Source organism: Bombina bombina, chromosome 3 (assembly GCF_027579735.1).
Source record: "Bombina bombina isolate aBomBom1 chromosome 3, aBomBom1.pri, whole genome shotgun sequence".
NCBI lineage: Eukaryota > Metazoa > Chordata > Amphibia > Anura > Bombinatoridae > Bombina > Bombina bombina.
This window is the reverse complement of record NC_069501.1, coordinates 1,167,339,073-1,167,353,166: the sequence shown is the minus strand read 5'-3', so window position 1 is coordinate 1,167,353,166 and position 14,094 is coordinate 1,167,339,073. Positions and strand designations below refer to the sequence as shown.

Sequence of the window (14,094 nt, the reverse complement as noted above, 5' to 3'; positions counted from 1 at the left end):
TTGACTATTGAAAAACATTGCAGTTAAAAGGATTTGAACTTGTTTTAAAATGTTTAGACTTGACTGATATTTATGTTTCCATGCTAGGATTTACCAGTGGAACAGACTTGACTGATTCTTTAGCAGCACAACAGAAATGTCTTGTGATTATAAGGTGTATACTGTCCCTTTAAAAGACAAATATGTTTTGAAATGAACAGGAGGACGCTATACAGCGAAGGACACAAGTGAATCCTAGACAATATGTTTATTACAAATTAGTGGCTAACTGACGCCTTATTTCAAACATACACTTAAAACTAATAATAATGGAAAAAACTTCTTATTGGAAATATATCTAAAAAAGTAAAATTTCTTTACAATGAAAAATACAATTATTTAGTGCATTAGTGCAGCTTTAGTGTTTGAGAGACGTCCCATTCTGGAGTTTTTTTTTTTTTTTGTTCATTAAAGAGACAAAAAAAAACCAATCTTTTCTTTAATGATTCAGATAGAACAAATCATTTTAAATAATGTTTCAATTTACTTCTATTATCAAATGTTCTCTGTTTTCCTGTTATCCTTTGTTGAAAAGCAGGAAAGTAAGTTCAGGAGCGTGCATGTGTCCTCAGCACTATATGGCAGCAGTTTTGCAACAATGTTATACATTAGCAAGAAATATGCACGCTACCTATCTTGATATCTCTTCAACAAAGAATAACATGAGAATAATGCAAATTTGATAATAAAAGTAATTTGGAAAAAAAAATTAAATTGTATTCTCTATGTGAATCATGAAAGAAAGAAAAATGGTTTCATGTCCCTTTAAGGAACTGCATTTTTTTATTGTTTACAAAATGTACTACTTTAAGTGTTTAAGTTAGATATATTTCCAACTGGAAGTTTTTTCCATTATTAATTGTTTTAAGCGTATGTTTCCAAATGCATAATAAATGTTAGTAATATCAGGTCATTAAAGTTGGTACCATTTATTAAGTTGCAATAGGCCAGAAAGGAGATATTGATAGGAGTAAGTGGCTGCCTGTGAGAAGATTCTGACATATGCATATCTCCCAACTGTCCCTATTTGAGGGGGGGGGGGTCCCTAATTCTGAGCTCTGTCGTGCTGTCCCTCTTAGACTGCCATATGCAGTATTTCCCTTAGCCCCACCCATAGTCTGCCCAGACATGCCCATAAACCAATCAGACACGCCAATCAGCCACCCAGACACGCCCATGACCCGCCTCAAAACTAAACAGTGACAACCTCCCTCATCCGCATGAATCCCTGATACCTAGCCACAAATGTTTGGTGGGATTCTTATGTAAGACAAATTGTGAGTCTAAGAAAACTATAAGGTAACAAAATGTGAATTTATGCCAGGTTTAAAGGGATATTATTCACAATTTTTTACTTTCATGATTCGGATAGAACATGCAATTTTAAGCAACTTTCTAATTTCCTCTATTGTCAATTTTTCATCATTCTCTTGTTATCTTTATTTGAAAAGCAGGAATGTAAGCTGAGCAGTCGGCCCATTTTTGGTTCAGCTCTTGGGTAGCGGTTGCTGATTGGTGGCTAAATGTATTTGGGATTCATATCCCTTTAAGTATCGTACAATCTATGATGTACATATTTTCTAAGCTTTATGCTGATTTTATTTTATATGTAGAAAATAGTATCACATTATTTTAAACACATATTTGATAAGAAACTAATTGTTTTTTATGCTTATTTATTTATTTTTCTAGGACTACAGACACAAATTCAGCTTTGGTGACGGTAGAAAAAGATACCTGGAATAGGAAGCAACAAGTAACCCCAAAGCTGGGATTTGAAAGAATGTTTCAAGATACAAACTTCGCACAATTTAATAGCAATCAGTTTTACTTCCAGCACAAACTGGCAGAAGCACAACGCATGCTAGAGGAACATCACCTTAGCAACCTGCAGGTAGGTTGTTGCATTAGCTGTCAAGTAAAAAAAAATCAGGTATCTGTATGGATAATTGTAAATTAAAGGGCCATTATAATCTAAACATTACATGCTCTAATCCGTTAGTGCATGTCATTTTAAAACTCTAGACTACTCTGTGTTTAACCCCCGCAAAGGGGTTAAACACACAGTAGAAATACTGCTCAGGAGTGGAAAATGCTGCTAATTCAATCAGCAGCAGTAGTTGCACATCTTAGTTGTGTGACTAGTGCTTTTAATTGGATTAGCAAAGAGTTCTACCCCCATCATCATATACAGCCTCCTAGTGCCTGTAGTGCTGGGGACAGACATCATCATATGCAGCCTCACCTAGTGCCTGTAGTGCTGGGGACAGACATCATTATATGCAGCCTCACCTACTGCCTGTAGTGCTGGGGACAGACCTTAATATGCAGCCTCACCTAGTGCCTGTAGTGCTGGGGACAGACCTCATATGCAGCCTCACCTAGTGTATATAGTGCTGGGGACAGACCTCATATGCATTCTCACCTAGTGCCTGTAGTGCTGGGGACAGACCTCATATGCAGCCTCACCTAGTGCCTGTATTGCTGGGAACAGACATCATCATATGCAGCCTCACCTAGTGCCTGTGTGCTGGGGATAGACATCATCATATGCAGCCTCACCTAGTGCCTATAGTGCTGGGGACAGACATCACCATATGCAGCCTCACCTAGTGCCTATAGTGCTGGGGACAGACCTCATATGCAGTCTGGGGGTGTATATTTGCCAGGGGATTTTGCGCACAGATAACTTCTGAACTTCGGCGGTATCAAGCGGGCTTTGTCTGCTTTCCCTACATTGGGTAAGCATAAGAGGAAATTTAAACAGTTTGTCGTGCTAGTAAGGCATCTGACCCCTCTAATTCTGCGCTGTGTTCAACTTTCTCATTTGTCTGACTGAGGAGCATACTTCAGTAGATTCTGAAGGATGAAATCTCAGGCTCTGACACTTTTGGTGAAAAAATCTTCGAGAATCTGAAGAGGTGAATTTAGATTTAAACTAGAACACCTCCGGTTATTTCAGAAGGAGGTTCTTATTTACTTTAGACGACTCTGAACCATCCGTTGCTGTCAACCCCATGAAGTTCTTCTAAATTGGATATAGTTTATGATTCTCCATCTTCAGAGGAAGTTTTTCCAGTTCCTAGGAAGATGTCTAGAATTATAGCTCAGGAATGGTATAGATGATTTCCTTTTTTCCCCTTCCTGTTTTTAAAAAAAATGTTTCCTGTTACTTACTTACTATTCGTCACTCTTGCCTAAAAGTAGAAGGAGCTATTTCTACTGTTGTCAAGAGAACTACCATTCCTATAGAGGGTAGTTGCTCTTTTAAGGATCCCATGGATAAGAAGCTGGAGGTTTACTTAAAAAAGATGTATATCCATTAAGGATTACAGTGTCAACCTGCAGCAAGTATCACCATGGTTGCGGGAGCAGCATCTTATTGGTGCAATGCCTTGGCTGATCTTATTGCAGAGGAAACTATGGTTGAGGAGATTCAAGATTGGATCAAAGCTCTCAAACTGGCGAATACCTTTATCTGTGATGCTAATATGCAGATAATTAGACTAGGAGCCAAGATGTTTAACTTCACTGTACTAGCATGCAGGGCTTTGTGGTTAAAGTCCTGGTCGGCTGATGTTTCTTCTAAGGCCAAGCTTTGCTTTACCCTATAAGGGTAAGAATCTGTTTGGACCAGTTATGGCGGAGATCATTTCTGAAATTACAGGTGGAAAGGGTTCTTTCCTGCCTCAGGATAAGAAGAATAAGACCCTATGGGTCGACAGTTTTCTAATTTTTCCGTTTTCTTTCACAACTTTAAGGGACAGCATTCATCCTCTTCCTCTGCAAACACCCAGACCAATCCAGGTCCTCTTGGAAATCCAGTCATCCCTGGAATAAGGGAAAGCAGAACAAGAAGCCTTCCGGCATGACTCTAAATCAGCATGAAGGTTCCACCCCCCGAATCAAGTTTTGCATCAGTTGGGGGGGCAGGCTTTCTCTTTTTCGTCAAGCCTGGATACTGTGATGTCCCAGATCATGGGCTGTGGACAAAGTAATCCCAGGGTTATCAGAATGGGATTTCAAGTCTTGCCCTTCAATAGGGCAGATTCTCCTCTGTCAAGGACTATCCTCAAAACCAGGTAAAGAAGGAGGCCTTCTTAGATTTCGTAAGGATCATATCCTCCCTGGGAGTTATTTGTACCAGTCCCTCTACGGGGAACATGGTCTAGGATTTTATTCAAATCCTGTTTGTGGTTTCCAAAAAAGGAGGGAAACTTTTCATCTAATCCTAAGATCTCAAGTGCCTCAACAAGTTCATCAGGGTCCCGTCCTTCAAGATGGAAACTATTCGTTCCATTTTTCCTTTGGTACAGGAAGGTCAATTTATGACGACTATAAACCTGAGGGATGCATAGCTTCATTTCCCATTCACAGGGCACATCACCAGTTTTTGATGTTTGGCCTTTCTGGACTAGCATACTTTCCTAGTTTGTTGTGCTTCTGTTTGGTCTGGCCACGGCTCCAGAATATTCACAAAGGGTTCTGGGGGGCGCTATTGGCAGTGATTAGATCCCAGGGAATTGATGTGGTGCCTTTCTAGAACGACATCTTGTTTCAGGCTTCATCTTTTCAACTAGCTCAATCACATACAGAGATGCTGTTGTCTTTTCTAAGTTCCCACGGGTGGAAGGTGAATTTGGAAAAAGAGTTTCTCTAATTCCATCTACAACTGTGTGGTTTCCTAGGGACAATAATAGATGTCCATGAAGATTAGTCACAAAGGATAAGCCCTGGACCCCCCTAACAAGAGACTTCTCTCTTGTGGTGGATATCTCGGGAACATGTGTTTTTAGGGCACTTGCTTCCTGAGACCTTTCTGGGAGATTGTGACTACGGACGCCAGCCTGTCTGGCTAGGGAGCAGTTTGGGGTCCTCTGATGGCTCAGGGCCTGTGGTCTCGGAAGACTCCTCTCTCCCCACTAAACATCTTGAAGTTGCAAAGCAATCTTCAATTGCCTTGACAGTGTGGCCTTAATTGTCTTGGTCTGGTTTATCAGATTCCAGTTGGACAACATCACCTCAGTGGCTTATATCAACCATCAGGTAAGAATTCAGAGTTCCTTAGCATGAAGGAGGTGACTTCTCCATTTTGCAGTGGGTGGGCGGAAGCTCACAATTGTCTTATATCTGCCATCCATATTCCAGGTGTAGACAACTGGGAGGCGGATTTTCTGTACAGGCAGACTTTTCATCTTGATGGAGTGGGCTCTTCATCCGGAAGTGTTCTCTCGAGTTAACCTCAGGTGGGGTGTTCCCATAGTTGGATCTGATGGCGTCCTGCCAACCACTCGCCAAGGTTTCAAAGTACGGTTCAAGGTCAAGAGATCCTCAGGCAGCCGTTCAGAATAGATACTCATAGCGGTTCCTTGGAGCGTTCTCAGTCTGGCCTATCTGTTTCCATCTAATTGCTCTACTTCCTTGAGTCATTGCTCGTATCAAACAGGAGAGAGCATTGGTGATCGCTAATTGCTCTTGCATGGCTTTGCAGGATCTTGGGTTCGCAGTTCTGGTACGGATGTCATCTCTAAGCCTGCCTTGGAGGTTACCTCTAGAGGAAGGGTCCTTTCCTCTTTTTCCAATCTAGATTTTCTGAAACTGACTGCATGGAGATTGAAATCCTAGAACAAAATGTATGCGTTACCTGATAAATGTATTTATTTACGACATGGGAGAGTCCACGACCCCACCTCTTTTTTAAATTATAATATCGGCAGTTTTTTTTTTTAATAAAACTCAGGCACCTTTTCACCCTGTGTGTTTTCTTCTTTTTACCATTTCCTTCCGCTGATGACTAGGGGGTTATGGGTAAGGCAGTTACACTTAACAGCTTGACTAGGGTGCTCTTTGCGCTCCTCCTCTGCTGGCCAGGAATTGGAATATCCCTACTAGTAATTGGAATGACGTTGTGGACTCTCCATTCCGGAAAGAAAGAAAAGTTTATCAGGTAAGCATATATTTTGTTTTTAATTTATTAGCAATGATTAGATATGTCATTAATTAGAAAGCTACAAAAAATATTTTGTAGTAATTTTCTTTAAAGCGATAGAAAGGTCAAAATTGGAATATGCAGAATGTATTTCATTTTTGAATAGAGGTCATTTTTGCAATGTACTTCCATTAGCAAAAATAGTGAAGCGTATTACTGTTTCAGCAGCATATGCACATATCCTACTTGTGACTAAAGGATCAGTTTTTCAAACTTTACACTTTGTCAGTCTGGTAGTGTGTGTGGTGGGGGGTGTATTACATTAGTAAAGACTTCATTTCTGCCATACAAACCACTGCTGCCTCTGTGGTTTTTGAATGCTGGTTGCACGGCACTCACATATGTGCAGCATGCTGCTTAAAAACAGTAATAACTTTTATTAGAAAGCATTTTTGCTAATGGAAGTATATTGCGTATATGCTTCTTTTTAAAAATTGTAAATGTAATCATGCACACTTCAAGTTTTTGACTTTCTGTCACTTTCAAGCAAATTGTAACAGAAGGTTGTATATTAGCTAGAAATGTTCTCATAACAACATATGGAATAATGTAATTGTCTCACCCAGTTTGCACGTAGAAATTAAAGAACAGATTTGTGTCACATCAAGCTGGAATCCACATTTTCTGGGAATTTTATTGCTGCTTTCAAAACTGTGAACATTAAAAAAACAGATACATTGCAGCTACTGTGCACAGATATATAATTATGAAGCATTATGTGCTTGTATTATATATTTCTACATCTAATCTATCAACAAAGCTTAATTTTCTTTTTCCCTGTAATTTTATAATGACACCCGAACAGAGGCTGGCTGTTGGACTTTTTTTAGTAAACTTGAACTTAGCTGGGAAAAATGCAATAAATATTGTGAAAGCGTCACTGATATGGTTGAAATTGAAATATGTCACAAATAAAGCAAACATTTCAAAAGCTTTATTGCTAATAATATTTGATGGATTAAAGAGACAGTAAAGTCATAATTAATATATTCTTGATTTAGACAGAGAATACAATTTTGAACAATTTTTATTATTTAATTTGCTTCCTTCTCTTGGTTACCCTTTGCTGAAAGGTTTATCCAGGTAAGCTTAAGAGTAGCAAATAACCTAGGTTCTAACTGCCTGATTGGTGGCTGCATATATATGCCAATTGTGTTTGCACGCCAATGTGTTCAAATAGAAACCAGTAGTGCATTGCTGCTCCTTCAACAAATGATTACCAAGAGAACGCAGCTAATTTGATAATAGAAGTAAACTTGAAAGTTGTGTTTAAAATTGTTGTGTTCTATCTAAATCATGAAAAAAATAATTGGGGTTTCATGTCCCTTTAAGTTCTTTGACATGCACACCCTTCTGGACATAACTAGAACACTGATAACACCATTGGATAAATTGAAAAAGCATATAGTAGTGGATCAAAGAGGGACATCTATACCAAATAAGAAGCATAAAGTGTCTCTGATTACGTCCCCTCTAACAAGAATCCTGTTCTTTAGTCTAACAAGGGATAAGATACCATCTTAGCAGGATCTTGAAGTTCCCATGTTGGGCCTTTGAGGTTAACCCTATGGTCCCCTGCTTTTACTGTGTTTACTTCTACTGTTGGCTATATTATTATTTTGTATTTGTAGAACGCCAACTAGATTTCACAGCACAGGTAAATTTTACAGCATGTAAATTTTAGAGTATATTATTCTCATTTGTCCAAAAATATTGTATATCAGTGAAGAATAGGGGTCCTAAAGACTTCTCAAATTGTCTCTATCTAACTCCAGCTGAAGACAAGCTATATAACTACTAGGACTGAATACGTTACTTCAATTTTCTTCACAATTGAATATGTTATGATTTATTTATCAAGATATTTTAATTATGTTAATCTGAGACGTTGATACACATGTTTTTGTGCTTTAGAGTTTTCATCAAGAGTGGAGCAACTTGAACATTCAAAAGTTTGTCAAGTTTGGACAGTCTTGACGAAGACACTGGGAATATAAAAGAACAAAACAAGACACCAACGAGTTAACTTCTACAAACTTACATAGAGCCCTATCAGCAATTTCTCCATTCTCTGCCAGTAACACTAATATTGTGTCATCTGTTATACACCAGTATGGAGATGAAAACAACAGTGATTTAAACCAATCTAACTCTTCAGAAATTACAGCTGATAAAATAGCTGCTGATAAACATTTAGAAAATAAAGACCAAATGGTGTTACATTCGAGTATGATGGCTGAGCAAGCATTGGCAAATACTTTTACCCACAATAACACAACACATTGTGAAAACAAACAGAGCTCTTCTACCCGAGATGAAGAACCTATATCAAAAATGGCTATTAACGAACACAGAACAGCCGTTTCTGAACACCGAGATACTACAATGTCTAACCTTGGGGTTAAACCAAGCAGAGCATGGGCGACTCCTGACCCTACCCCAAGGGATGTGGTCCAGAACTTTGTGCCACAGGAAAACAAAGAAACAACACACCAAGGAATATACATTAAATCTACAGTGAGTCAGCCAGTGGCAACCCCAATTACTTCTTCCAACAAATGAATGAATGGTTTCTGCCAGTAACTGTCCATGATGAAGTACACCCCTAATTCAATGAAAAGTAGATATTAGGTGACCATTCAGTCATTTCATTGCCGGCACAGACATTTTCACAAGTGCAAAGCAATGCTCAGTTGCATATAAGGAAAAATGAGAATACAGACTATGGAGAACCTATTAATAGTGACTTAGGTTGAATGGCAATACATTTGCCATGTATAGAAAATATGTTGGTGATCCTGGTTATGTTACACAAAATAGCAAAGAACTAAATAAAACTGCAGAAAAGGGTGGGACAATGCTATTAAAGGGGATTTTGAAGAAAGACTCCAAATATGAGAATGGGTATTCTAGAATTGGTATGAGCAAAACATTGCACTTTGGGGTGAAAAGTAGGCCTTTACTTAGGATAGTGTTGAATTATACCAAAGAAAAAGAACAATTGCCTGGAAATCAAAAAACAGCCAATAAAAAACTTAGATGGTTAGATGAAATTGACAAAATAATGACTCAAAATAATATTACAGGTTTAAACAAATATGGAACCAGTGTACCGTCTTCCGAGCATCCTGATACTATAAAAAATGAATGTGCCTTAGCTCCTAATAGCACCATAGCAGATCAAACACAATCGTCCAATGGAAGTCAGAGTTCACTTTTTTCTACAGGTTATCACTTCACTAAACAAGCATGGGTACCGTCAAAGGGAGAAGAATCTGTGGAATATAATCCGAATAGCAGAATTGCTCCTAAAGCAAAGACAAAATTAGTCAGGAGACCAAAATCAGCTAAAAACCAATCCACTTTAAATCCTAAAAATAGAAAGGGCACAATAATCCGACCACAATCAGCAAATGAAATGAGTCGAATTCTAAAATCGCAAGGAAAACTATTGACACCACATCCTCCTCCAAGGCCTGTCACAGGCATAGTAAATACTCAGAATGTAGCAAATGGCATGAACCAATTGGATTATGGTATTTCCAACAGGTTATTAACCAATCACGCTATTACAAAAGATACTATGAGAGATGTTGTTTCTGCTCAGTTGTCAGCACATTCTTCTGGCAATCTGATTACAAATCCAACTGATTTTGAATCAGCTATGAAATCTGCAAGTACAGTAAATAATGATCTGCCTTTGGTTTTGCAAGAAAGCTTTCAAACGTCTTCCAAGAGATATCCAGTTTATGGAGAAGAAATGGGTTGCGCTTTGGATCATACACCAACCGATGAAAGAAATTGCTCTTCTTTGGCATGGAGTAAGAAGTGCCCTTAACTCACAAACATGGTGTGGCAGGTAAGCTTTTGTTTATATATATTACTATTGTATCAAATACGTATTTATGGATCTGATTATTAAAATCCATAAATATTATTTCAGATGGTTCTTGTAAAAGGATAGGAAAGTCAAAATTAAACTTGCAAGTCATTGTTAAGTTCACGTCTATTTAAAAATTGACTTTGTATCCTTTGTTAACAAAGAATATGCACATATCCTACACTACTGGGAGCTAGCTAAAGATTCGTGGCTACACACATTTCCTGGTAGTGATCGTCTCTGCAGATGTGTTCAGCTAGCTCCCAGTACTGCATTGTTACTGTAGAGCTGACTTTATCTATGTGTTTCATCCCTTTGCAGGGGTTAAACACACAGTTATATGCAAGCAATAGAGCAATAATAAAATGCTCTAACTTGAGTTTCTTGCACTTTTATAAACCTTTAATTCATGCATAAGTTTCAGTCACATCATTTTATTCTTTTTTCCAGACAACAAATTTGAAGGCCTGAACTAAGTAGCACATTGAATTTATAAAGTGCAATTGCTTATTTAAGGAGATGCTTCTCTAGAGGATATGCTGTTTTCTGTGGAATAAGTATTCTTATTTGTAGCTGTTTTGCTCTCCATTTTTAATTTTCATCTTTTTTTGTTTTTTAATACAATTAATAAATCAATTGACTGGGGAGTAAATAGAGAATCAGAGTAGAACCGAGTGAACAAGCAGTGAAGGTTATGAATAAGTGACACTAGGGGGAGTCACTACATAAAGGTTCTAAACAGAACAGGGGGTGACTGGCAAGATTATAAATATTGGTATATTCAGAGGTTCAATATAGTTATTTAAAACTGAATTAAGGCAACTACTATTTCTTCATTTATAAACTATATAATGTATGAAGAACCCACTATGTTCATTTGCTTAAGGGGACATTAAAGTTCCTGTTAACCTCTTGAATGAAAAGCCTGATAATGTATTGCCCTCCATGTTCTCATCTCTGTGAAGAGGACAACACTGTGTCATCCTCCTGCATAGAGCTTGTGCCATAGAGTAGCTAGTGACCTCCTCACTTGAAAGGGGACAATCCACGATTTCAAGTCACTTGTTCCCAGGTTACAGGTGGTCACCTACCCCACTGGCCACCAGCAAGTCCTTTAATGGCGAGGGCATTACAGAGCCCCTATCTCCCTCTGTAAACTAGACGTGGTGAAACTTCTTATTTAAAAAAGAGGGGATTATTATGTTTTGATGAGGGGTCACATTCCCCTCTAATTTGCAGATTGCCATTATTCTGTCAAGGATTTGGAGTGAGAATAAAAGGACGACACATTATTTCTGAGAACTGCAGAGGATAACAACGTGCAAGAAGCTAAATTATTTAAATTCACGTTTACTATTTAGAAAAAATAGTTGTAGTATAAAATGCTGCTTGACAATAGTCATCCTAGTGAATATCATTTAGTTGCTTGGTACTTTTACTTAAAATTTTATGCAATGGAATTTCCATGTATTTGATTTTTTTTACATTTTTTATTGAGTTTTAAGATATAAAATATTACATGCAGACCACAAAATGCAATACAAGTACGTATACTAAAGGACAACAGTGCTAAAGATACACTATTATAAAACATATAATAGAGAAACTATTCATATAGAGCTCATACATTTACATGTAATTTAGGATTACTCTAATGTCCAATTCTAGGTCACTTTTGGACCCCTGGACTTCTGTTCAAGACATAGTAGGGTTGAAAACTGGGGTTGAAAACCATATAGGGCCAATCCTGGACCATAGGAAATGTGAAGTGGGAAGTATTACAAATATAAATGAACTAGAAGATTGGACAGAATAACATATCACCCAGTAAGACAGGGCTTGATGAATCCGGGCAACTGGCACCTTAAAATTAACCCAGTCCATTGACGACCTGTCAGCTGATCCAAAAATGTAGTGTTGAGCAGCTAAATCCTAACTATAAGCCCCAGAATGCTGCATGGCCAAAGAGGAAGTGGTCTAGTTGACTGTTGTGCCAGTGTTTTGTCAGATCAGCCAGTTTATCGGATAAGATTAGCGAATCACGTCACTTCCGGTGACTTTAAATAAGCTGTCTGACCACAAATTCACCCACTGCCCATGCGCTCCACCGCAGGTAGCAAATCTCGACAAGGGAACTAATTGGCTATTCTGATAAATTAGCTGATCTGACAGGAAAACTGGCCAGATCTGCAGCAAAGATTGAGGGTGGATTAGTTTATCGTTACTGAGAACTTGCAGCTTAGGTCTTTTTCAGAGCCCTTTGAGTGCAACAGAGATGTGAGGTGACGGGGCTCAGCTCCTAAAGTTTAAAATGCCTGTGGCATTTTCCAGCTATTGTTTTGCAAGATAATGTAGTTAAAGGGACAGTATAAAGTAAAATAGTTTTTCCCTTAATGCATTTCCAATGACTTGTTATACCAGCTGCAGAGTATAAAATGTATAAGAAATTGCATTTTCAGGTTTATTTGTGGAGATGAAATTGCTGGTTTTGTGCTTTGAAACCACAGCCCATTGAAATGGGTTACCCTGGCAGGTAATATCAGATCTCATTATGTTATCTCTTTGTGTACACACAATTGCTTTCTTGTCTTGTGTCTGTTTGTAAACCAAACCCAAATACTTAGAGAGAACAATAGGAAATTATTATTGTATTGGTTATCTCTTCTACCCCCCACTGGGAGTGTTATTTCTTTTGTTGTCTGTGTTTACATTTCCTGTCAATAACCTGGACTTAAAGGGCCATAATACCCAAATGTTTAAACACTTGAAAGTGATGCAGCATAGCTGTAAAAAGCTGACTAGAAAATATCTCCTGAACATCTCTATGTAAAAAAGAAAGATATTTTACCTCAAAAGTTCCTCAGTAGCCACCTCCCATTGTAAAGGATTTCTAAGCAGCATTTTAGTGTGTCTGTCCCAGGACAACTGAAGGGATGAGCATCGTGAACTCTCATATTATTTCACCAATCAGGTAAAGGAAGTTTACAAAGAAATCTCATGAGAGTCAAGTCAAATCTCATGAGATCACAGTAAAAGTTCATGACCTCAGCACTGCTGATGCTGATTGGCTGCTGTTCATTTCTTCAATTTTTTTAATTTTTTAACCTGCAGCTGGGAGCAGTTGAGTATAACTTTTTACACAGAACTTACTCTGCTGAGCTGAGGAGATTGTGAGGTAAAATATCTTCCTTTTTTACATAGAGATGCTCAGGTGATATTTTCCTGTCAGCTTTTTACAGTTATACTGCATCAGTTTCAAGTGATTTAGCATATGAATATTATGTCCCTTTAAGTGCAAAAACTTTCAGTACAGGTGAGGAAACCACTGGTTATAGCAGCCATTTCAAATGCCAAAATAAGGGTAAATTAGCTACTTGTAAACAATTCAATACACTCCAGCAGCTAAAATAGATAATTTGGAACAAATATAAGGGGAGACATTTTTTGGGGTAAACTGTCCCTTTAATTTACCCTAATTGAAAATGTTACTAATTATTTGAAGTCTCTTTTTTTTTTTTTGGTGTTCTGTGTGGCTGAAACAGGTTCCTTTTTGCTGCCACCTGCTGCACAGATTGATTAATAAACTACATGATGACTTCAATACGATGTTTTAGCAAAAAGAAAATATGAACAAAGTATTTAAAAACTATTTAACTGGTCAGCAAATCTACTAATTGAAAATAACTCTCAAGTCATTGTGTCTTCGTGTAGTTTATTTTCATTTCCTTATGTAAGATATTTGGGGGAGAAGAGATCCTTACACCCATTGTTGTGGTTTTCTACTGTTCCAAAAATGGTCTCTTTTTATAGTGTACTCTGATTACAAATTTAATTTAGAGAGAGAGAGCTCCTATGTTGCAACCGCCAAACAAGGCAGAATGTGCTTTAAACATTATAGTAACACTGATAAAGAAAAGTAATTGTTCACTCTGAACAAATATTTCCAAAATGTGGATAAGTTTAGTTCATAATAAAAAATAAAAAAAGCTGAAGAGTTATGTGGGGATCCAGGTTTATTTATGTATTTAAATTCCATATTAATGTTTCAGTTTTGTAAATTTGACATTGGATTTTATGTTGTGCTTAATTATGCAATATGAAATCCACAAAGCAGCACTTCCATATTAGCCTCTTTATTCAGTCCAAAGACTCAAATTACAGACAATGTTTCACGCAAACAATCTTA

At 37.7% G+C, this 14,094-nt stretch overlaps 1 protein-coding gene across 1 annotated transcript in view; it reads left to right on the top strand.

Moving 5' to 3' along the window:
• The window catches only part of CEP126 (centrosomal protein 126), a 63,624-nt gene that overhangs the window by 17,549 nt on the left and 31,981 nt on the right, over positions 1-14,094 (top strand). Inside the window, 5 exon segments of the mRNA XM_053705586.1 lie at positions 1,732-1,933; positions 7,943-8,589; positions 8,780-9,824; positions 9,826-9,861; positions 9,863-9,887. Coding sequence (XP_053561561.1) covers positions 1,732-1,933; positions 7,943-8,589; positions 8,780-9,824; positions 9,826-9,861; positions 9,863-9,887 — 1,955 coding nt within the window.